Source organism: Juglans regia, chromosome 2, assembly GCF_001411555.2.
Source record: "Juglans regia cultivar Chandler chromosome 2, Walnut 2.0, whole genome shotgun sequence".
Taxonomy (NCBI): domain Eukaryota; kingdom Viridiplantae; phylum Streptophyta; class Magnoliopsida; order Fagales; family Juglandaceae; genus Juglans; species Juglans regia.
The window spans coordinates 31,220,542-31,243,961 of NC_049902.1; the positions used below are offsets into that span (position 1 = coordinate 31,220,542).

The 23,420-nt window shown below is 36.9% G+C and overlaps 2 protein-coding genes across 3 annotated transcripts; one reads left to right on the top strand and one right to left on the bottom strand.

The window, feature by feature from the left end:
* Positions 1-2,387: 2,387 nt before the first annotated feature.
* On the top strand, positions 2,388-5,593 carry LOC109014448. Its single transcript, XM_018996916.2, has 5 exons — positions 2,388-2,861; positions 2,962-4,039; positions 4,305-4,473; positions 5,010-5,129; positions 5,243-5,593. Exons 1-5 carry the CDS (start codon positions 2,543-2,545, stop codon positions 5,387-5,389), a joined length of 1,833 nt encoding a protein of 610 aa, XP_018852461.1. The 5' UTR covers positions 2,388-2,542; the 3' UTR covers positions 5,390-5,593.
* Positions 5,594-6,620: 1,027 nt separating this feature from the next.
* Positions 6,621-11,886, bottom strand: LOC109014447 (probable LRR receptor-like serine/threonine-protein kinase At1g63430). Of its 2 annotated transcripts, XM_035687856.1 has the most exons (13): positions 11,325-11,886; positions 10,850-10,988; positions 10,636-10,707; positions 10,372-10,515; positions 10,101-10,250; positions 9,130-9,237; positions 8,991-9,055; positions 8,392-8,643; positions 8,098-8,303; positions 7,840-7,972; positions 7,570-7,727; positions 7,209-7,424; positions 6,621-7,122 (listed from the first exon to the last, which is right to left on the bottom strand). In XM_035687856.1, exons 1-13 carry the CDS (start codon positions 11,407-11,409, stop codon positions 6,877-6,879), a joined length of 1,974 nt encoding a protein of 657 aa, XP_035543749.1. In that variant the 5' UTR covers positions 11,410-11,886; the 3' UTR covers positions 6,621-6,876. The 2 variants fall into 2 exon arrangements, with proteins under 2 accessions (XP_035543749.1, XP_035543750.1); XM_035687857.1 differs by lacking the exon at positions 11,325-11,886 and having other exon boundaries at positions 10,826-10,850.
* Positions 11,887-23,420: the final 11,534 nt, after the last annotated feature.

A 23,420-nucleotide genomic window follows, 5' to 3' on the forward strand; every position in this document is an offset into this window, starting at 1 on the left:
CCAGGTGACAATTGCTCATGTGGGCTTTCATTGAACTGTTCATATTAGAAGTCTTCAGATCAATTATCAACATGTCCATCTTCAACGATCATATTATGTAAAATTATGCATGCCATTATAATATCGTTGATCGTTTCAATGTGAAAAAATCGCATAGGTCCACCAACTATAGCAAATCATGCTTGAAGCACACCAAAAGCACACTTCACATCCTTCCTCGCAGACTCTTGGGCGGTAGCAAAGTGTTTTTTCTTGTTTCATTGATGAGCCAGTATGATTTTAATAAATGTTTCTCATTACGTATCTATGCCATCAACGAGGTAGTACCCCCATTCCATAGTTATGACCATTAATTATGCAATTAACAGTCGGAGTACGTCCTTGAGCAAGACCATAAAATATAAATGATCTATCAAGCACATTTATATTATTATGCGACCTAGGTATTAAAAATAAGGTCAAATCCGTAGATTGTAAGGAGCCGTTACTTCTAAAACAATTGTTGGTTTGTAGATATGACTAAAATACATATCATTCCAAGAAGTTGAGCAATTTTTTCACTCTCAATGTACATAATTGATGCTCTCTAACATACCTGAAAATCTGTATTTCTCACCAATTGCAAACAGTTTAGCAATGTTGTCATTATTAGGTTTTCTTAAGTTATCTTTAGAAAAAAATGAAATTATTGCTTTAACAAATAATTTTAGACTTTTTTAGTGTGATAGTCTTCCCAATCTTCAAGTATTCATCAATAAAATTAGCTGTGATAACATATGCAAGCATCCTAAGAGCAGTTGTAATCTTATGAAGGGAAAAAAATCAAGTAATCCTGAACCATCTCTTCTTTGGATAGAATAAGATTAATGAAATTCTACCGTAGATTGGATACGAAGAAAAAGAGACTAACTCATTCGAAACCTTCTTTGAAATTATTTGTAATGATAGATTGGTGGATTAACAAAATAGTTGTGAAAAAAATTTTAGTGGTATTGCAATCGATCGCGCCTATGTATCTGCATGATTTTTTTAGAACGACCACATGAGCTTGATTATTCTTATTCCATAAAAAGTTGTCTTGCTATTTAAAATATTTTGTCAGAATCTGAATCGAAAAGTATCATTTTCTGAAAAAGAGAACGATCCATTGGGATTAAAAAAAAAATATATTCTACAAAGAAACTTGTATAGAAATGAATAAAATTGCTGAGAATATTTTCGTATTTTGTAATGAAATAATATAACCGTTAGATAAATATAGTCGTTAGAAGAATAAGACCATTAGAATATTATTTTGGTTGAAATAATATAAACGTTAGAAAAATATATTTGCAAAAAAAAAAGTCATGTTTTAATGTGCGCTTTTTAGGGAGATAGATCAAAGTTCACTTTGATGTCGCATCGAGACCAAACTTCCACGTGCAGTTTGCAGGGATGAGGAGAAGATTCTACACTTATACAATACAATTGGTATATGTGCATGCATGCTATGTCTTGTCAATTGGTATATGTTCACTTTTGCCGCTGCCAGCGTCGCCATCGGCGTGTCACAGCCTACCTAGTCCACCGCACCCAGCCCCTCGTCGATGTAAGCTTCTCCTCTAGCCATCGGAGCCTTTCTCTCTCTCCCTTCTCCCCGAGTAGTGCCTCCCTCTCTCGATAACCTCCTTATCAGCGCTCCCTAGCCGATGGTGCCGCTCCACCCTGGTGGTCGGCATCTTCTGTCCACCATGAGGTGGTCCCCGACCACCATGGTCGGCGTGGGGAGCGGGCAAGGGGAGAAGGCAGGGGCGAGAACTGGGGGGAGGGGGAGAAAGGAAAAGAAAAAAAAATAGGGGGAGACATGTCACACTAGTAATGTGTCACATCAATGTGTGGGATTCCTTTGTGGAATCCCTTTGTGTCTATAGCAAAGTTTTGAATTTCGTACCGTACTGGCTGGTATAATCGAAATATACCGTTTCTGTGGTGTAACAGGTATAGAGAAGGGTATAGTTTCATACCGGTTAGAATTTCGGTCGATTCGGCCTATATTTAGGCTTTTACTTTTTTTTTTTTTCAAACTGTAAGCTCATTTTTTTTTACCTCCCAATGCAGACCAGACTATTTATAATTTATATATAATTTATTCATATATAAACTATTTCGAAATGGTATTCAAAACGGTATCGATACCAAAATATCTCGTTTTAATGCCTTGACCGAAATGGTCACGAATACGGTATTCAAAATATTGGTCTATAGTGTTCTACAGGTAAACATTGTTGTCCAAAAAACAAAGGAAAAAGAAAGCTTAGACTAAACGGTGCCGTTGTCCCAACACGGGTTTTAAACGGTGCCGTTCTCGAAAGGGTAAACAGTTCAAGTCAAAAGGCCTAAAGCCTTCAGTGTGCTTCACGGCTCTTTTCGCAACGCAATCCCCTAAATCCCTAAACCCTGCTGCGCCTCTGCTTATCATCCGCCGCTGCCAGTCTTGAAGGCCGAAAACCCTCTGCCTTCTCTTTCGCACGCTATTCTCATCCTCTGCCCCTGCCTCAGAACTATGGAGGACGCAGCTCCAGCTCCATGCTGGAGCAACATACTAAAGAGACCACCGCCCCCAAAGCCCATCAACCAAGATCCAATCCCAGCTAATGGAGTTTTCGTGGAAAGCTGCAAGTCAGCAAGAGGCATAGCTGTGGCCGTGGTCGACGCCAACGCCATGATCAGCGGTGGCGATAAGCTCACCCATTGCGCTGACAAGTTCATCACTGTACCCGAGGTCATGGCCGAGGTCCGCGACCCCTCCTCCCGCCACCGATTATCCTTCCTCCCCTTCTCTCTCCACTCCATGGATCCCACTCCCGACTCCCTCAACAAAGGTAGTTTGTTCTTTAAATTAATTTTCCCAGAAATTATTTTCTATTAACAAACAAGTCCCCTAGTATATTGTTTTGGTTTCTGTTTTTGATAATTGGACAGTGATAAAGTTTGCGAAGGCGACGGGGGATTTACAGACACTATCAGATGTTGATCTAAAACTGATTGCATTGACATATACATTGGAGGCTCAGATTCATGGAAACAAAAATATCAGGGATTGTCCTCCCCCTATTCATCTGGTCAATGTGAAAACCTTAAACGAGAAAGACATGCCGGGTTGGGGCTCCAATGTCCCCAATTTGGAAGAGTGGGAAGCGTTGGAACACGAAGTTGGAGATGGATCAAATCCTTCCAATTCCAGAATCCTACCTTTGCAGGACTTGAATCTAAACATCGTGGATGCAGTTGATGATGATGATCACAAGTCTGAGGATGGTTCGAAATCTAGTTCCTTGAATCAAGAGGGAGTTGTAGAAGGTGGGAGGAGGAGATATTTGCCAAAAAAAAAGGAGGTAAACATTGAAGGGAAGAAGATGGTGGCAGATGGAATTGATGCGTCTCAAGGAGAGTTTGATGATAATGCTGATGATTGGAGGCCGGCTGTTAGTCGGAGTACTCGTAGAAGGTATCTTAGAAGGAAATCTAGGCTTGAATATTATTCCTCATTAGCTGAAAAGGATGCTGAGAAGGATGAGGTCGAAAATGTTGTTGTTGAGGACACCAGAGGATTAGAAAATGGGGTTTCAGAAGGGAGTGAGATAAAGGAGGGGGAAAACGTTGGTGATGAAAATCTTTCGATGGTTTTAGAGCGAATGAGGTTGGAAGAAGATTCTATGAAAGGTCTTCAAGAAGGAAAGGAGCTTGAACATTCTGAATCCAAGGGGCTTTGGTCTAATGATCCTGAATTGGCTGTGAGCAATGTAGCTCTTGTAGTTGATGGAGATGAGATTGACATGGGTGATGAAGGATTGGGTCCTGAGGAGATGTCAAGCCAGGATAATGAAAGTGTTGATGCATCGAATATTGATGATGATAGTGAGCAGAGCTGGATGCTGAGATCTTTATCCGAGTCAAGTGTGGCCTGTGTAACTAGCGACTTTGCAATGCAAAATGTTCTTCTGCAGATGGGTCTACGCTTGCTGGCACCTGGTGGAATGCAGATACACCAGCTGCACAGGTATTTTGATCTCTACGCAATGGTTTTAATACTGATTTCAGTTGTCTTTTTCATGTTAAATTCTTTTTTTATTTGCTATAGAAAATATGGAAATCATAAATGCCTGGACAATGCTTCATATGAAGTGATGGAAAATGTTTTATATGCTTTGACTGGATTGTTCTGAGTGGTATTTTTCTTCTTGACTAGGGAATCAGTTCTTTTCACAAAGAAACAATTACATATATGTAATATATTGCTTATCTTTGAGATGTATGTACTTCAGGTGGGTTCTGAAATGCCATGCCTGTTATACCGTGACTACTGAGGTAGGGAGGATTTTCTGCCCAAAATGTGGAAATGGTGGAACTTTACGAAAGGTAGCTGTTACAGTTGGTGAGAATGGAGTTGTTTTGGCAGCTCGTCGGCCACGGATTACATTGCGGGGCACAAAAGTAAGTATATATCTATGTGTGTGTGAATTATTGTGTTTTTAGTTGTAGCTGAATTTGTTGCTTTTCAATGAAACTTGTCTTAAATGCTTTTGTGTACTTGGCTCTTGTTATGGTTATCATACTCTGCCCTTTTTTTGGTAGTCTCTTCCTACCATTTGGTTACAGTGTACTTTGCCATATTGTTTATGTCTACTGGGTTGGAAATACCATATTATTGAGCATAAGTATCTTACAGGTCTATATGCAGTCGATATGTTTTGTTCTCTTGGAAAATGATAATCTAACAACTTTTTACAACTCAATATGAATTGGAAGGTAGTTTTGTAAAATTAAAATTTATTTTAATGAAGTGGCACGATTGCATTGTTGATTGCAAATGAGTTGTAAAATAGTAGTAAAAGTTGTAGGCATCCTTTTCTCAATACCTTTTAGAAATCTAGATTGGTACTTTTTTAACATATGTTTGACTTTAAATAGGAGGTGAGGCTAAGCATATGCTTGCATGGATATTTTTCTTGACATTTTTTCTTGTGCAGTTTTCACTGCCTTTACCCCAAGGTGGAAGGGATGCCATTGCCAAAAACCTCGTGTTACGTGAAGATCAACTCCCACAAAAGCTTCTTTATCCTAAGACAAAGAAGAAAATAAATAAGCAGGTTATTTTCCCACTTTATGGTCATTGTTTCTGTTCCATACCACCCATCGTTTTCAAAATTCTTTTGGGCACCATTTAAAGCCTTACTAAAGCTACTTTATATTTGATTTTCAGGGAGATGACTTCTTCACCATGGATGACTTTGGCGACCATTCTGATAAAAGAGCCCAACTGCAGCCTCCTGTAAGGAAGGCATTAGCAGTTTTCAGTGGAAAGAGGAATCCCAATGATAACCACTATTCTCGTTCTAGGCACAAGTAGAGAGTTAGCTGAAAGTTTGTTATTTATGCCGTTTTGGAAATTGTGTTGGAACTGGTTTTGGTATTTTAGAGTCTTGTTGCCAACAAGTGGTGAAGGCCTTTTTTGACTGGAGTGATTCCTAATGATCCGTCACCCTTGACCAACTCTTCTGTTAATATTTTACTTGAATGCGATCAAAATTTTGGTCGGGTTTTTTCCTTCATTTATTCATTCTTGTTTTCTTCACCCTCCATCTCCCATTCTACCATTTTTCTTCCAACATTCTATACAGAAATGATTTGCACGCCGATTGCAGTATTGTTCTCAGAGGCTTTGGTTAGAAGTACAGGTACGCTGTTGAAAATACTGGTGATGTTGAACTCGGTGCTGGGATTGGATAGTTTCTTAATTGGCTGGAATGTTATATGCTGACCCTTGGGGTACCTTTTGCCGAAAATTAATTGAGTTTCCTGGGGAGTATTGTCCCAATTCCTTAACAAGCCCCGAAAGGCAGCAGAAGTTGTGGGCGGGTCCTAATTGAATTCCAGCCAAATAAATTGTTGTCAAATTTTAGAAGTGAGTTCAATTCATTAGTTGCGTTTGGATGTTGAACTGAGTTGAGTTGAATTGAGTTGAGATGATAAAATATTATTAGAATATTATTGTTTATTATTATTATTATTATTTTAGGATTTAAAAAAATTGAATTGTTTATTATATTTTGTGTTGAGATTTGAAAAAGTTGTAATGATGAATTGAAATGATTTTAGGTTCCAAGTAAGCATATACAGCAGCCACTCTCTTAGATCGTGGCAAAATATTATCTTGAAAGGTCCTACTGTTTTTGGTTTAAGAAATGATATTTGCAGTCGTGGAGTGTGTAAGTGTCGTGTAATTTTTTTAAAAAAATTGAGTTAATAGGAATTCACATGAAAAAAATCAATTTTTTTAATAGTAGACTTTATTCTTTTTCAAAATGATTGCATGACGTTTACATACTTCACGATTTTATATGCTTCAATTATCCGCCAATGCCTTGGACCGCATTGACTATGAAGTCGTTTAGATTGAAAAATACTCTCAACTCATCTCATCAATACAACTTTATCAAATTTTCACACAAAATATAATAAATAATTTAATTTTTTAAAATCTCAAAATAATAATAATATTAAAAAATAATATCCTAATAATCTAATCTCATCTCATCTCACTATCTAAATAGCTCCTATGTACGTACGAACATTAAGGGTAAAACAAAGCAGGGAACAGGGGTTAATAAGATTGATATTCAGTTGATCACAGGACATTGATATTCAGTTGATCACAGGACATTACCAGTCATCCAATTGTATACAATAAGACTTCGTCAGTTATGAAGCTTTACTTTTCCTCTTGCATGCATGCAAGCATTTACATGGAACCAAAGGTGGGTAAAAAGGAAGAAAGAGCGTATTACAATTGTATTCTACTGATTTACACTTTACAGTGTGTTTGCTTCCACTCGTTCACGATGAAAGTGCAAGCTCGGCCCAGGCCAGAGAAGACGTCTTAAAATCAACGGAAATTGATAAGTCAATTTTGCTCTCTAACATGTTACACACTTCCTTCATGGACAGCCGCTTACTGGAGTCTGGATGGATGCAGAGATTTACTACCTCACAAATAACTTTGAGATCCTCATATCTGAAATGTTTCAACTCTGGATCCACCACATAAGACATAACTTCTGGTAGTTCTAGATAGTCCTTAGCCTGTAGCAGAGAGAGGCTTTTAAGTTTTGGTGCATTAACTACCTAAAGATGACATTTTAATATTCATATTTCAGAAAATTTCTTACCCATTCTACTAAGCACCCTTTCTCCTTGCAATACGGAGGTCTCCCACTTATGATTTCCAGCAGAAGTACACCAAAAGCATACACATTGCCTTGGATGTCGAGATGCCGTGACTCTAGAGAATTTGGAAGGATACAGATAGCGCCTTGGCTTCCAATAGCACCCGAGTTCCTTTCTGACCTTGAAAGAATTGTTTTCCAACATTCAAAATCAACCAGCTGCAGTAGAAGAAAAATGTTAGAATTTTCAATGACCATAGAAATAAGGGAAACAGCCATTAGAGTATTAGTATTCAGATGATAAGGATAGGTCATTGATGTGGTCTTTGGACTAGAAGAGAGTGGGGAGGGGTTTTAGACTAACCTTGGGGGAAAAATCTTCTGTAAGATATACGGCACTAGAATTCAACTCTGATATGGTAAATGGTGGCTCGAGTGCTGTATGAAGATACTCAAGTCCGCGTGCAATGCCAATAGCAATTTTCATACGCCTACTCCAAGAAAATTGGCATCCTTCTCCGTCTGCAATAAAAGAAAAATGGTCAGATTTGATCCGGTGAAGTATACATTATATTAATTTTCCAGCGAAGTAGGTTAAAGTGGACAAATATCATAACAAAGAAACTTGACTTACGATGCAGGTGTTCATACAGTGTTCCATTTGATGCATACTCGAAAACTAGCATCCTTGTAAATGGAGTGCTCTCTCTACAATAACCAAGGAGTTTTCCTGTGTTCCCGTGGTTTAATCTTGCCAAATCGGCCACCTGAATAGGATTACAAGAAAAAAGATTCTTGAACTTGGTTGCTTTCAATTTGCCAAACCTTACATGCTGTAATTAGTATGTTCTAAATGCTTTAGGCTACAGTTTTTTGCGGCAACAAATAGTACCTCTCTCTGGAAGTAGAGCTCAAGATAGCCTGTCCAATGCTCTTCTTTGATGCAGAGGGATATCACTGCAATCTCAGGTCCACCTTTCATCGTACCTTTGTAGACAACACTGTCTGGAGAGGAGCCAATAATGTTGCTAAAGTCTTCACAGGCTATTTCAAGGTCCTGTCTGCTGTATTGTACTACATCTTTCAACAATTCCGATTCTGTAAGAAAATCCACCAAATTAACCAATTTATTACTTTCAAACTTCAAAGGCATTGGGCAGAGGTAGTATAAGATAGCAAACCCAACCTATGCATACAGTCATATGGTCCTTTCCACTTGCTGATTTCCTCCAGGGGATTATAATAGAAGATTTGCTATTGCACTTCTGAAGTGCAGTAAGAATCGCAACCAGTAAGATAAAACCCACCATGGTTGCTGTTGCAATTTCAAGAGCTAAAAGCCAGGCAGGTTTTGATGGCCCCTGATGCTTAGATACATCTCCCGCCGGTAGGCGTGTTGTATTGGCTCTATTATGGCTTTTGGCAGGTGGAGCACCACCTACAAAAGAATTACTGTCACTATCAACTACAGTAGTTAGAAATGAATTTTTAGAAGGCCACGAGATACACCTAGTATTAGAATGATCAAATGGGCTATATGCAGTCAAATCTCATATGTAAACTGTAAGTTTGGTAAATAAGCCCGTTTGCATCCCTGCTTTGAACTCTAGTGCCTGCTACTATGTTCTGGAAGTCCAGAAATTAGAACTGGCCATATACCAGTCAACAATTCCAAACTTCCAATGGCTTTTCTTCAGTTTGCATTTACTGGCAATTGAAAATTTTGTGCATGCATGCAAACTTGTACCACTACACCATAAAGGAAATCTTGTCATATATACATACTGCACTGTGTGGCTGGACGCTGCTTGGAATCTTTATTTTGGAGACAGTTCCCTTGAAAGCTTGTGCTGCATGAAAGATATCGATTAAGAGAAGATTTACCAAGAAAAAAGAAGCATGAGACAGGCCCTATGAAAGAAACCTTGGAAGGTACTCCAAGCACTTAGGTATGCTCCCAACAAAGAGGTTGTGTGAGAAATTTGCAACTTTTAAGTGGCAGAAGCTGGTGAAGTTTGTAATTGTGCCATACCTGAGCAGAAATCAAGTACAAGAGATATGCTGAATAAAGCCAAAACCTTCAACATGTTAAACATGACATCTAGTATCCTAGTGAGCTACTCAAGATATTCAAATCAGATAATCAAATACCAAATTTAAATGAAGCCTCTGACCATTTACCCCAAGGCCCAATTGACTTGCCTCCGTATTAGACCACAATAATAGTACATATATTTCCAAATTCACAGTGATACACCACAATAAGATTTTGCAATATCCAATGCCAAAGACGAGAAGGGAAAAAAATGAAGTGCACATACAAATGATAAGAAGGTACAATCCTTTTTGAATGGCTTAATCATCTGTGTGTTGATAATGGGAACAAACTTATATACTTTGTAACACTTTTTCCACATCCTTGACATTATTTTTAGCTCTTCATCCAATGTGAAGGTTTGATCACCATTTATAAAAACGATAAGAGAACCTTTTTGAATGGCAAAACCATTTCTATGCTACTGGTGACTATGCATCAAGTACTTCTTCCATCATTGTGTTACCCGTTTTAACCTTAATCACGTCAAACAGGTTAAATTTGTCACACACTGAAAAGATTGCATAGGCATTGAATGGCACTTTCTTCCCTAACTATGAGCTATATCTACATTACATTTGTAATCATTTTTCAAGTTAATGCAGGTTATGCAATGCATACTTTGTAGGATCAATTTATCAATTCGTCTCACTAGGATATTAAGATTGTACGTAGCCATCTTAACACACCTTTCAAAAGTATGCACAAATCCACACATCCGCATCCAAAACTGCATATTAAAAGGAGTACCATCTTGAGAACTTAAATCAATATTTTAACAGTACGACTCTTTTACTTACTTTCTGTATGCTTCAGATGAAAAATCTGGACTACCAGCGGCAGGAATAGTTCCTTGAAGCTTATTCCTATCCAGCCAAAGCTCCTGGAGATATCTCAAAGTTCCAAGCTCAGGAGGTATGCCACCAGTCAACTCATTCGACTGAAGGTTTCTGCAACAATAAAAAAAAAAAAACCGTTAATGAAGGAAAAAAGTCAAATAGAGCCTATATTTAAAGCCGGTCACCCCCCCCACAAAAAAAAAAAAAAAAGTAAATATTGAATTCCTTTTACATTTTCACAAGACTAGTCGAACTTCCAATCTCTGGAGGAATATGACCCGACAATTGATTCATCCCCAAATCCAAAACCTGGAGAAATTTCAACATGCCAAGTTCTTTTGGTATTATGCCAATCAGATTGTTCCCATGCAGTATCCTACAAAACATCAATTTATGATACTCAGCTTCAGCCATACGTTCTCCCAAAAAAAAAAAAAAAAAAAAAAGAGGAATTTCAGTTCCCTGCCGGAGGGGGGGAGTAAAAGCGAAAGCATACAAATCTCGCAAGAAGTTGAGTTGCCCCAATTCGGGTGCAAGAAATCCCCTCAAGGATGACCCAGAAATGTTTCTGCATACCAGAAATTTCCATCACGAAATAAATAGAAGTAATTAGCATAAAGATGCATAGTTCATAGCTACCATCGGATGGGATCTAACTGTGAGAAGAATAATATGCGATTGCGCACCAAGATAGGCAGATGAAGTCTTACAGCTCTATAACGTGGTCTCGGGCCTTGGTACACGAAATGCCATACCAGTCACAAGGATCTGGATCGAGGGCATTCCAGTTGGACAAAACCAGAAGTGGGTCTTCAAATATAGCTTCCTTAAAGGTTGTAAGGACCGCAACTGTGCAAAATCCAGAGTATCAAGTAAGAGACTTTATTTGAAGTAGAAACTATAAATGTCAATGCAGCACGTTTGTTCTCCAAAACATTAAATTCCACAATTAAGATCACACTACTTCAAGAATACTAAAAATTTCTTTTGCTAAGCAAAGAAGAAAAGGAAAAAAAACAACTCCGAAACTAAAAACTTGCCCAAGAGTCACATGTCCATCAGGCTCAGTTCTTGACGAAATTTAAGTTCAGAACAGATATTTACAACTCTCAGTCTCTCATTTTCCACATCTTCTCAGCAACCAAACAGATCTTAACAAAATAATCAAGATCTGAGAGTACATACCTTCATATGATGCAGAGGAATCACATTCCGCAAAAAGAATTCCAGATATCAGGCACAGAACCAGAAGTGAAGTATACGATGACATTTCTTTCTAGTATCTTCGAGAAACAAGAGCCCAGAAGAACTCATTAACCGGACACCAAAACAAGAAACTAGAAGGGAAAAGAAGCCATAGAGATGTGGGGGGTTTTATGAAAGAAACTACCCGAAAGTTCAAGACTTTAATACTGTAATTTACTAATGGAATATGTAGGTTTAGGTAGACAGCAGAAAACAAAAAGGAACTCAAAGATTTGACAACTACCAGTGAAAGCAAATTAGTGTACGAGTGAGAAAGAAATGTACGAAAATGGAAAAATGAAAGAACCCGAAGAAAAATGAGGATGAAACTTGGATTCAAAGAGAGGTTTACCACACGTAAAATAGCTTAACAAGAAAGGAGGCAGATCATGTAAAGTAAAAGAAATTGCATAAGAGATAGAGAGGGGTCACAGTTTTTGGACCTTCGTTTTTGAAAGCCATTAAATCGTGACTCGTGAGATGAGAAACTTACTTCTCGGCTGCTCTCTAATCAAGTAAGCTGTGTAATATAATTCAACATAACATAATTCAATGAAGCTTTAAAAAAAGGGTCTTTAAGATTGATTTAAGGGTGAGTTTGGTTGTCAAACTCATATCAATTTATTATTATAATTTTTTTAAATTACAATATAAAATATAATAAATAATTTAACTTTTTTAAATTTTAAAATAATAATAATATTAAAAAATAATATTTTAACAATATTTTATCATCTTAACTCAATTCAACTCAACTTACTTCAACATCTAAACACACACTTAATATAATTCAGTGAAGCTTTAAAATCAATAAAACATAATTAAAACTGCTTAATAATCAATTTAGATTTCGAATACGATCATTCCTACAATAATTTACCATTTTCATCATATATAATTAAGACTTACCCAAAAAAGATTTGGTACTTCTTTAGTTCTTTTATTCAGTTTGATTTAAGTGCTCCATCCGGTGAGTTTTTCTAAGCATGGTAGTTTGGTTGAAAGTCACCATAATAAACCCAAATTCTATCATTTTCAATCCTCCATTTACAATCTATGAAAACTTTCATCAAGTTATCTAATTTTTAAACTGAAAAAACCCATATAAAAAGCCCATCTGAGAGAGAGAGAGAGAGATGATGCAAATTGATGTATGACCAATTGGCAAATACCACTCATCCCATAGAAAAGAGCTAAGTATATATTTGCTACCTTAATATTCCAAATGGATAATGCTGTGGAGCAACGCTCCAAAATACCTGACACTCTCTATGCACGCCGGCAGTGCATTTTCAAATCTCATGTCTATGCTTTATTTAATTTTATGATTCGGGAAATAATAAGTAATTCCCAAAAATTAATCGTTTTCTTCTTTAAATATCTAAACATGCTACTCCTTTCTATTATTTTCTTTTCTTCTAAACAAATTAGGAAATACTTTTGACAACTCCATGCATGCATGATCTCTTCATATTGATCTTTATATGTTTTAATGTTTGATTAATTAACCTAATGCAGCAACTTTATCAAGTGCATGCATTTTCAATTCAAGTTGCTTCGAATTATTATAAAATATTTTCTAATAGGCCTAAGTTTTCTACGGCATGCATTTAATTATTTTCTTTGTAGTTTGCAATATCTGAAAGTCGTTGTTTTAGTTTGAATTATGTACGTCATTATAAGAAAATTATTTATTTGTGACCAGTTATTTTTAATGAAAATGATTATTTCTTGTTAAAATGAATATTTTTTTATTGTAAATTGTCATTATCGTTACAAATAATCTATCACAGAAGAGAAGTGATACCATCACAAAAAGATTCTATAAAAATAAATACGTAAATTGATATCATTTTATATAATATATTAATTCTATTTTATAATAAAAATAATTTTATAATTTAACGTAATATTAAATAACGTAAATTTGTAAATATATTTTGATGAAATCTGAGTAAAATACTTCTCGTTACGAAATCAAGGCTGCTAGTACTCGTGTTGTGCTTTCTCCTCTCACGTTAAAAATCCAATCCTTTGAATACTCGACAGACAGACGGGGAAAAACAAGACAGCAGGAGATATCATTAAACAAAGACCATCCCTTTTGATCAATACTCGAGCAAAACCTCTCTTTGAAAAAATTGGCTACAGATCAGGTACTAGACTTCCTTCCTTCCTTCTCAAGTTCCTTCATATTTTACAGTTGTCTTGCTTTTCTAGCTAGTGTGTGTGGTTTTGGTATTAAAAAAAAAAAGACTCGTACCTAAAAAGATGGCAAGGATCTTTGTATATATTACCATAATGAATATAATTTAGCACTGGATCTTATGGATTAGGTAGATATGGAAGATGCCAGCAATTAAATATTTGGACAAAAAAGTTCTTAAAAATATATCAAATAAGTAATCGTTTGATATTTTTCTGGGTTTACCTTTTTCTGTTTTGGCATATATGTGTGAGTGAATCCCTGTTGGTTAATTTTGGGTTGACAGAAAAAAAGAAAGAAATATATATATAGATGGAGATTGTTTAAGCATGAAGGGGGGTCCTCACTGACAGTGCTTCCAAGCAAGAGGAATATTATATCTAAAGGAAGAGGCCGGAGCCTCATGATTTTCAATAAAGAAAAGACGATCATGAGATAGGCTCAACCCATTTGAATTGAGGACATATGTAAAGAGTGGATGATGAAGTGCTTAGCTAATTAATATATAATATAAATGATTTTGACAGTCCCTTGGATTTACATGGCTGGAGCTATCTATCTATATATCTATCCGATCGGCCAAATTGCGCACAGCACAAAGACAAAAATAATTAGCTGGGGTCCTTCTGTGGCCAGGATTCTTGATCATCAGGGAAGACATGCTCTTTTTTTGCTGTTGCTTTTCTATGATCAATTAATTAGCTGGGGTCCTCATTCATCGACACGCTCCACATCACATGTATGCTTTTGTTGTTTACAAGGACCACTCGGCCTGTTCTTTCTGGTAATTAATGCTGCATTGTTTTTGCTGCTCAGTGCTAATTAATATATATCAGAGATGCCTTCCTCCTTAATTTGTGCAACGTTTTGCTGGTTTTTTCTGCATTAAATTGGGTTTATCCACATATATAGCCTCCCTCTTATCTCACTTTCTTTCATTTTTCTTCTATTTTCGTTCCAATAAACTGACTCATGTACTTTAGGTATGGAAAATGATGCTTTTTACTCGAAAAGGGTCTTGAATTAAAAACATTTTTATTCTCTGAAATAAGTAAGTTATTTTATTAATCTTCTCGAGTGACCTAAAAATAAAGAAATCCTGTACAAAAGTAGTTCACTACTAAAATTGTGCATTATTTCATATTAATATTGAATGAACCATCATTGCACCAAGGAGCCGGTAGAGAACTCAAGCAATGACCTAACTAACAATAGGATAAAAAAAATCTACCTAATTATAAATAATTTAAAGTTGAAACTATAACCCCTTTGTGCAGATCAACATAACAAAAGATCAGACCAATGTCATGATCAGACAGACTTTTCGCCCTGTGTCATATGATGCCATGGCCATATGGAAGGTGTGCCAAACGTACGTCGACAAGAAATTGTTGGGGAGACATTAAGCTGATTGCTTCTGATTATCTATGATGTCGTGCCTGTCTTAATACGGGAAGGTTAGATAATCTGTCCCCTTCACCATCAACTGCATCAAAGAGCTCCAAACGAAACCAGCTCTATGTTTTCAATTTTTGGTTAAACAGTATAAAAGTGTATATATATATATCATGCATGTATATATCCTATCCATATCATGTAGCATCCAAAGTGATCTCACTGTTCATGGCCCAAAAAAAGGTTGATGGGTAGAATTTCTACTGTTGGAAGTCTTAAAGAAGAGGCAAACCTTAGCTTACTGGAGTGGCTAAACTCATCAATTAATTATCTACTCACAGACCAGAAGAAAATACACATATGATCAGCATCTGTTGTTGATGCTGACTACTATCGACAAATGGCAATTTTTCAACCAACTTTGAGTGTCAACAAAGGAATAACCTTACCTGCAGCCACTACATTACTCCTTGCAGTATCTCCTATGTGCACACACCCAGTACGTACGTACCAGCTGGTACTTGTAATATTGCTTAGGGTGATCCTAAACGAGCAGTACTGAAGAAAACTGTGATCATGCCATAATTTAATTACTGCAATTTCATTGAACCCAATTTGCATTAATTAGATTACTTAATTCTATATAAAAAAAAAACCTAGGTTTAAATAGGTTCCTAACTTAAGACAGACATCCTTTGTATTCTGAAAACCGACCTATGGGTTAAGCAAATTGTAAACGACAAATTGTCCTGAGATTTTTAATTGTCCACTCCCATCCGCCATGCAGGCGTTTCGACATTATCGCTCGTGCATGGGGTGTAATCACGCCTGTGAGCATGAGTTCTTCATCATTAATGTTAGAATTATGGTAACGAGTCTTTTGTGTAAGACTTGATCATGATGATGATTTTTTTTTTTTATATCTTTTGTGGCATTTGGAACATAAATAACATATATTATTGTATGAACAAATGACCCATTTTGTAGTTAGAACATGATCATTACGCGCGTGAGAGAACAAAGACAAGTACGACGTTCTAATTTCTTCTTTTTTTTCTCTCTTTTTTTTTTTAAAATTTTTTTTTGACAGAATCTAAAAGCATTCTAAAATCATATATAACGTACAAATTATAAATATCCTGATCTAAGAACCAGAACCACTTAAATGCATGCCGGCCCGAACCATGCACTGAAGCATCAGCTCTTATAATTTATTTATTTCTTTTCTGACAGTAGGTACGTCTTTATTCATAATTTTACTGATATTAGCATACTATTCACGACATTGTGAGCCTCCCACATGATCAATACGTCCGTACAGTAAAAATTCAAGAAATCTCATTACTCCAGCTTGGTCGAGACCATTCATGAAGTGTTTTGAGGTGACTTGAATCTTGTTAAAAAAGTACATCTAAGGATTGGTTACTTGAGCAGTATCTCTGTCGCTCGAGCGAAGACTTACACCCAGTGAGTTCACTCATCTATTGCTTGACAGTGAGCTTGAGCTAGACACTTCTAGAGAGTTTGCTCGACACCTATTTGACACTTAGCTCGAGCGGGATTGCAACCCTAATGTTCGCTCAAGATTCGCTCGACAATTTGCTCGAGCGAATGTTCCTATTTTAGAATCTGTGCCGCTACAGTATAAATACGAATGTTTCATCATTCATTTCATACTTTTGAACGATTTAAGGCTGCGACTTTTGTAGTTGAAAATGGAGGTCCTCTTTGTGATATTTTCAAGAGTGTTTTGACACTTTGGAAAGAGGATTTTGTAACCAATCATTTGTACTCCATATTTGTTGATAGTGAATTCATTGAGACTGACCTTGCCAGTGGACGTAGGCTCATATTGAACTAAACCACTTAAATCTTGGTGTTTTTTGTGTGCTTGTTCTTAGTTCCTTTATTTTATTTTGCTTCCGCTATTATTTGCTTCAACTTAGCTTTCGATAACCGGTCTATTCCCAACAATACTCATATATGGCGAGCCATCCACATGATCATTAGGGTTCCAATGCTATAAAGGTTGGCCCATTTGGCGCATGCCTACCATCCAAGATTATGCTAGCAGTTGCAATGTTAAGAGACTATAATTTTATAGTATTCAACTTATATTTCATTGCTTGAGGAAGTGTGCTTTTATACACTTTATGAAGGGAATAAAAAAAAGAATCTATTCTGTTACAAGATGTTGAAAAAGGAATAAAAGAAATAATAGAATTTCATTCTAGAATGTACTAGGACTAGACTGTGGTGAGGAACGAGACTCTACATTTTCATCTTGCTGCATAACAGAATCTTTTATGTTAATATGCCCCCTCGAGTCCAATGGGGTATCAACAACAGTGAGACTCGTACGAAAGGAGATGAACTTATCAGAAACCAGAGACTTTGTAAAGACATCTACAATTTGATCTTTGGAGCTGTAAAATAATACCAACAGCGTTTTTGCTGCTATAAGTCTCTAATAAAATGATAATCAATATCCATATTCTTTGTTTTTGAGTGGTAAACTGTATTAGTTGAAAGATAAGTGGCCCCAATATTGTTGAACCACAGTGTGCATGGGAGGCTGATATAGAGAAAGACCTAACTCATGAATCAGTGTTTGTAACCAGATAAATTCAGCAACTGTGGAGGCAAGAGTCTTGTATTTTGCATTTGTACTGGATCGAGCCACAATTATTTGTTTCTTGGAACTCCATGATATGAGATGGCATTCCAAAAATATACAGAAGCCACTTGTGGATCTTCGATCATGATATGAACCCACGGGAATGAAATCCCTTGAACCAACAGTCAATTTGAAAACTCCCAAAGAAAGCCAAAATCAAGTCAAGGATGGAGAACCCAGACCCGATGAGAACTCGTTTCAAGAACCTAAATCATTTTGAGGAGAGGGGGAATGATGGGAACCAAGATGGGTCTAGTCTTAAAGATCATTTGCAACTTCTAGATGGGCCAAGAAGATCAATGAGAAAATGCAAGGATTGATGTAATCCATTTGGAACAAATTTAGCAAGAGCCCAACATTCAAGATGGGGCTTGAAGGATGAAGATCCAATTTTAATTCATTTGATCAGCTACGGAAGAGGGCAACGACAAGACTGGCTCTTGCTAAATTTGTCCCAAATGGATTACATCAATCCTTGCATTTTCTCATTGATCTTCTTGGCCCATCTGGAAGTTGCAAATGATCTTTAAGACTAAACCCATCTTGGTTCCCATCAGATCATCTGGACATCCAGCCCAGTCGGCATCTGAGTAGGCTTGAAAAGTGAAACTTGATGCAGATTTGAAAGTCAAACCATAGTTGATAGTGACTTTAAGATATCGTAGGATTCTTTTAACAGCAGACTAGTGAGGAAGCTTGGGGGAATGCATAAACTGACAAACCTTGTTGACTGCAAAGGATATGTTAGGTCTGGTTAAGGACAATTATTGTAGACCACCTACAATGCTCCTAAACAATGTACTATCTTAGAAAGTAGGGGAATCAAGCTATGACAGTTTAAGTGAGGATGCCATTAGAGAAGCCATTGGTTTGGCATGAAGCATGTTACTCCTGGTACATAGATCTTTGATGTATTTTCATTGCGAGAGAAATAACCCACATTCTAAGTAGTCAATCTCTAGACCAAGAAAATATGACAGACAACCAAGATATTTAATAGGAAAAGCAGTCCCCAAAGCATGAATAAGTGAATCAATAGCATTCGATTTTGATGAAGTGATGACCATATCATCAACATACACTAAAACATAAATATCAAGATAACCATGATTCAAAATAGAAAGAGAATGACCTGCATGAGAAGTAGTGAAGCCATGCCCAAGTAACCAAGAACTGAGTTGAGCAAACCAGGCCCTTGGCGCCTGCTTAAGACCATAAATTTCCTTGTGAAGTTTGCATAAATAGGTGGGGTGATCCAAGACAATGAAGCCTTGAGGCCACTATTTTCAATTTCGTACCGTACCGACTGATACAACCGAAATTTTTCGTACCGGCCGCTGGGTCGGTACAGGTACCATATATGTTTTGTACCGATCCAAATACCAGCCGTACCGGCCTGTACCGGCTTCAATTTCGGTCTGTACCGGCCTATATTTCGCCCCATATCGGCCAATATTTCAGCTTTCAGTTTTTTTTTTTTCAAACAAAAGCTTATTGTTTGACTCTTAATTCAGACTAGATTATTTATAATTTATATATATATGTGTATTTATATATAATTTATTCATATATTGACTAATCCTAAACGGTACACTAAACGGTACCGGTATCGAAATATTTCATTCTAGTGCCTTGACCGGTACGGCTTCACGTACGGTATTCAAAACATTGCTTGAGGCTGCTACATTAGACAGTTTTAATGAGTGATCCATGTAAAAAAGTATTTTGAATATCTAATTGGTGCAGGAGCCATCCATGAGTAACAACAAATGAAATTATCAAACAGATAGTGGATGGCTTGACTACGAGACTGAAACATATCAGGTTGTTGATGGTAGCCTTTAGCTACCAGATGTGCTTTCCTACGCTCAGAGAAGCCATCATAATTTACTTTGGTGCGATAGATCCATCAGCAACCAAGAATATTAGAGGATGGAACATGGGGTACCAAACTCCACATTTGATTTTGAATGAGAGCATTTTACTACTGAGTCATTACATTGTGCCACTCAGAGAATTTTGAGGCAACAGAGTAACTTGATGGTTCTTCTGGAACAGTAGCTGTGGTGATGAGATTGCCGATGTGGATATGGGATGGTGCCGTCGGTGGAAACACGGGGACAAAAGGAGTTCTTACAGCTCCTAATTATAATTCGAGATCGTGGTGGGAGAAGTATAGGTGGAGAGTTGTTGGGAATAGAGAGAGGTGAAGAATTATGCACGGGAGGGGAAGAGATTATAGGGAAACGAGAGGTAGAAGACGATGGTTGTGGGCTAGAGACTGGTGTATTAGACAATGGGCTTAGGCCTGGGCCAAGTATGGAAGAGGAAAATAAGGGAAGTTGGGCCGTGTCTGGTGGAGAGGAAGGTCCTTGCAGGTTGCGCTTTGATTTTGAAAGAGGAAATGAGACCTCATTGAACAATACATTTCGTGAAATGTAAAGTCTATTGGTTTTGAGATCTAAGCTTTTGTATCATTTGTGAGTTGTACTGTAGCCAATAAATAAACATGGGACAAAACGAAAATTTAATTTGTGTGAATTATAATGTCTTAAATTAGGCCAACATTCACATCTAAAGACTTTTTAAAATTTATAATCAAGAACACGATTGTGGACAAGGAAATAAAGTGATTTATTTTTGAGGACTTAAGAGAGAAGAAGATTGATTAAGTAGACAGCAATTTCAAAAGCCTTGGTCCAATATTTGGTAGGAAGTGAAGCATGGGCTAAGAGAGCAAGCCCGTTTTTAACAATGTGTCGATGTTTCTGTTCTACCAATTCATTTTGTTGGTGTATATGAGGACATGAGAATCTATGAGTGATGCTAAGTTTTTGACAGAGTGGAGTGAGAGGTTTAAACTCACCACCACCATTTGTTTGAAGTGTATTTAATTTTGTATTGAATAATCGTTCAAGAAATGGCAAGAAATTTGAAAACACAACTGACAGTACGTCAAATTTAAGTTTAAGAAGAAAAAGCCAAGTAAATCGAGTAAAGTGATCAATAAAGAAAATTTAATATTTGAAGCCATTTTGGAAAACAATAGGGGATGGGCCCTAAAGGTCTGCACTAACAATTTCTAAGGGCCTAGAATAAAAGGCCTGACTAGAGGAAAAAGGAAGCTAATGATTCTTTGCTAAGGGACATTCTGGGCATTGGAAGTGGGACTGAGTTGGAGAAATTGGTAAGCAGTTGGCGTGCAAAACTCGAGATACAAGATCAAGCGAGGGATGACCTAGTCGTAGGTGCCACTAAGCAAGGGAAGTACACTTGCCAAGATGAACAGACGGAGAAGAGCAGTTCAGTGCAAGAGGAAAGATATAAAGTCCATTACGCTTGGGTCAGGTGAGGAGGAGCTTCCCTGTCTGTTTATCTTTCATAGAAAAGTGGGAGGAGTGAAATTCAAAGAAACAAGAATTATTTGTACAAAACTGAAGCACCGAAACAAGGTTTTTGGTAATAAATGGCACATGGAGTAGATTATGTAAAAGAAATGAGGAAGAGTTTGAAGAAAGAGAAAAGTCACCAAGATGTTGAATGGGGAGACACGAACCATCTCTAACTCGGATATTTTCACCACCAGTGTATTGTTCGATAGACAGATTCAAGTTACTCAAGTCATTTGTAATGTGATGAGTGGCAACTGAGTTAGGATACCAAGTGGCGTCTGTGATGGAGCTGCGAGCAGTGTAATTTGTAGAGAATGATCGTAGAGCCTCAAACTAGTAGGAATGATCAAAGCGATGGCAACATTGAAGAGCAACATGTCATGATTTGTTGCAGACCTGGCATGTAGGACGATGGGCAGCATATGTTTGTTGATTGTTGCTTGAGAATGGGGAAGGATCTCGTCCACCATGATCATTGTAGCTGAAACGACCTCTACTTTGACCTTCATGACCACCACGAGTAAATCCACATCCATGTTGGTCTCTGCAGCACTGAAATTTGCTGAAGGTTCAAAAATGCTCTTTGCAGTGTGAGAGATACAACTTTCATAAATAAGTAGTAATTGATACAATTCATGAGAAGAGAGGGCTTCAACTCTTGTAGTTACAGAGGTGATAAAGGATTCATAAGCAGATCCTAAACTAGTAAGCAAATAAGTGACAAATTCTTTATCGAGAAAAGGATTACCAGTGGCAGCTAAAACATCAGCAAGTGATCAAACCTTCCCAAAATATTCAGAAATAGACTGGTCACCTTGTGAGAGATTGGTATGCTGAAAATGTACCTGAAACTCTTTTGCTTGAGAGTGAGAGGCGAACATAGAAGCAAGGGAAAGCCATAGCTTCTGAGCAGTGTTTGTAGAGAGTACATGTCCAATAACTGATTCAAAAAGTGAAGAAAAAAGAACACTTAGGACTAGCTGATCTGTACGTCTCCAAGAGAGAAAATCTGGATTTGTTTTGGGTGCACGATCAGAGATGGTAGGTAGAAATTCAGAGGGGCATGTCTATCTATCCTGCGCGGTTCCACCCCTTAGCGGGAACTGCTCTATCTGTCTCAAAAGAGAATCGAGTTCTTGCTGAAGTTCGCGAATCCAATCTTGTAATCGCAGTCCTTCCATATAGTATTGGTTACGCTGATTCATTTCGATTTCGTTGTTGTGTTGCTACTGCCATAACTGGTTTAGAAGATCCGTTTTTTCTTCTAAAACTTCAGAATAGAAAGGCGATTTGTGTCGGTCTTGACACAAAATCTCAGAAAGAGCTGTTTGGTCGAATTCAAAGCCCTCCAGAGCAGTTCGAAGCAAAAGATCGAGGTTATTCGAATGAATAAACATAAGGGGATCTTTTCCTCTAAGGTAAGCTGTAATTTGCACTTTTCATAAAAGATAGTTTTTTGTTGTTAATTTGATAGTGACAATATGAGAGAAGGAATAAATAATGAAGGAATTTGGAGAAAAGGAAGAGGATGATGCAAGCGTAGCCATGGATGAGAGAGACTACTAGTCGAGCAATTCTGATACCATGTCAAAACACTATAATTTTACAATATTCAACTTATATTTCATTGCTCGAGGAAGTGTGCTTTTATACATTTTACAAAGAGAATAAAAAAGGTATCTATTCTGTTACAATTAGATGTTGGAAAAGGAATAAAAGAAATAACAGAATTTCATTCTAGAATATACTAGGACTAGACCATGGTGAGGAACGAGACTCTGCAGTTTCATCTTGCTGCATAACAGAATCTTTTATATTAATACCAAATGATCGTTGACAACCTCTCAGACTTTTTAACTGTGTTCTTGTCGCAATTTATTAGTTCCGATATTAATTCGAGAAAATCTTAGTTTATATTGTAAAATAATTAGTTAATATAAATCTTAAAAAATAATTAGTTAATAATATTACAGTTTTAGTTTCGAAAATTATAAAATTTAGTATCATTTAGTAAATAACCGATCGATGTATTAAATGATAGATTAATTAGGTGCATGGAAGAAATATGCATGGTAGATGATCAGAATGCATGACTAGAATAAATGTGGATCAAGTCATGTAAAATCCTATAATATTGATTCATTAATTAATAGATAAAATTGGGCTTTATAAATATAATTACAAGAAAATTCAAATTCTTCGTGTAATTAAAAAATTCTTCGTTCCTAATTTAATTTGCATCCTATTTTGAACAGTCAAGATTTTAATTTTTGTCGCCAACTCCCAGTGAAAGAAAAAGAAAAATCCTCTGCTTGCTGCGCGCGCGCACATATATATATATATATATCAAATTCCTCAGCTATATA

Coding starts and splice junctions, on each gene's coding strand:
- LOC109014447 (XM_035687856.1), bottom strand. CDS start 11,409: ATGTCATCGTATACTTCACTTCTGGTTCTGTGCCTGATATCTGGAATT. Junction 10,708..10,849: donor CGAGACCACGTTATAGAGCT/GTAAGACTTCAT, acceptor TCTGGTATGCAG/AAACATTTCTGGGTCATCCT. Junction 7,425..7,569: donor CAGAAGATTTTTCCCCCAAG/GTTAGTCTAAAA, acceptor CTTCTACTGCAG/CTGGTTGATTTTGAATGTTG.
- LOC109014448 (XM_018996916.2), top strand. CDS start 2,543: ATGGAGGACGCAGCTCCAGCTCCATGCTGGAGCAACATACTAAAGAGA. Junction 4,474..5,009: donor TTACATTGCGGGGCACAAAA/GTAAGTATATAT, acceptor TTTCTTGTGCAG/TTTTCACTGCCTTTACCCCA. Junction 5,130..5,242: donor AGAAGAAAATAAATAAGCAG/GTTATTTTCCCA, acceptor TTTGATTTTCAG/GGAGATGACTTCTTCACCAT.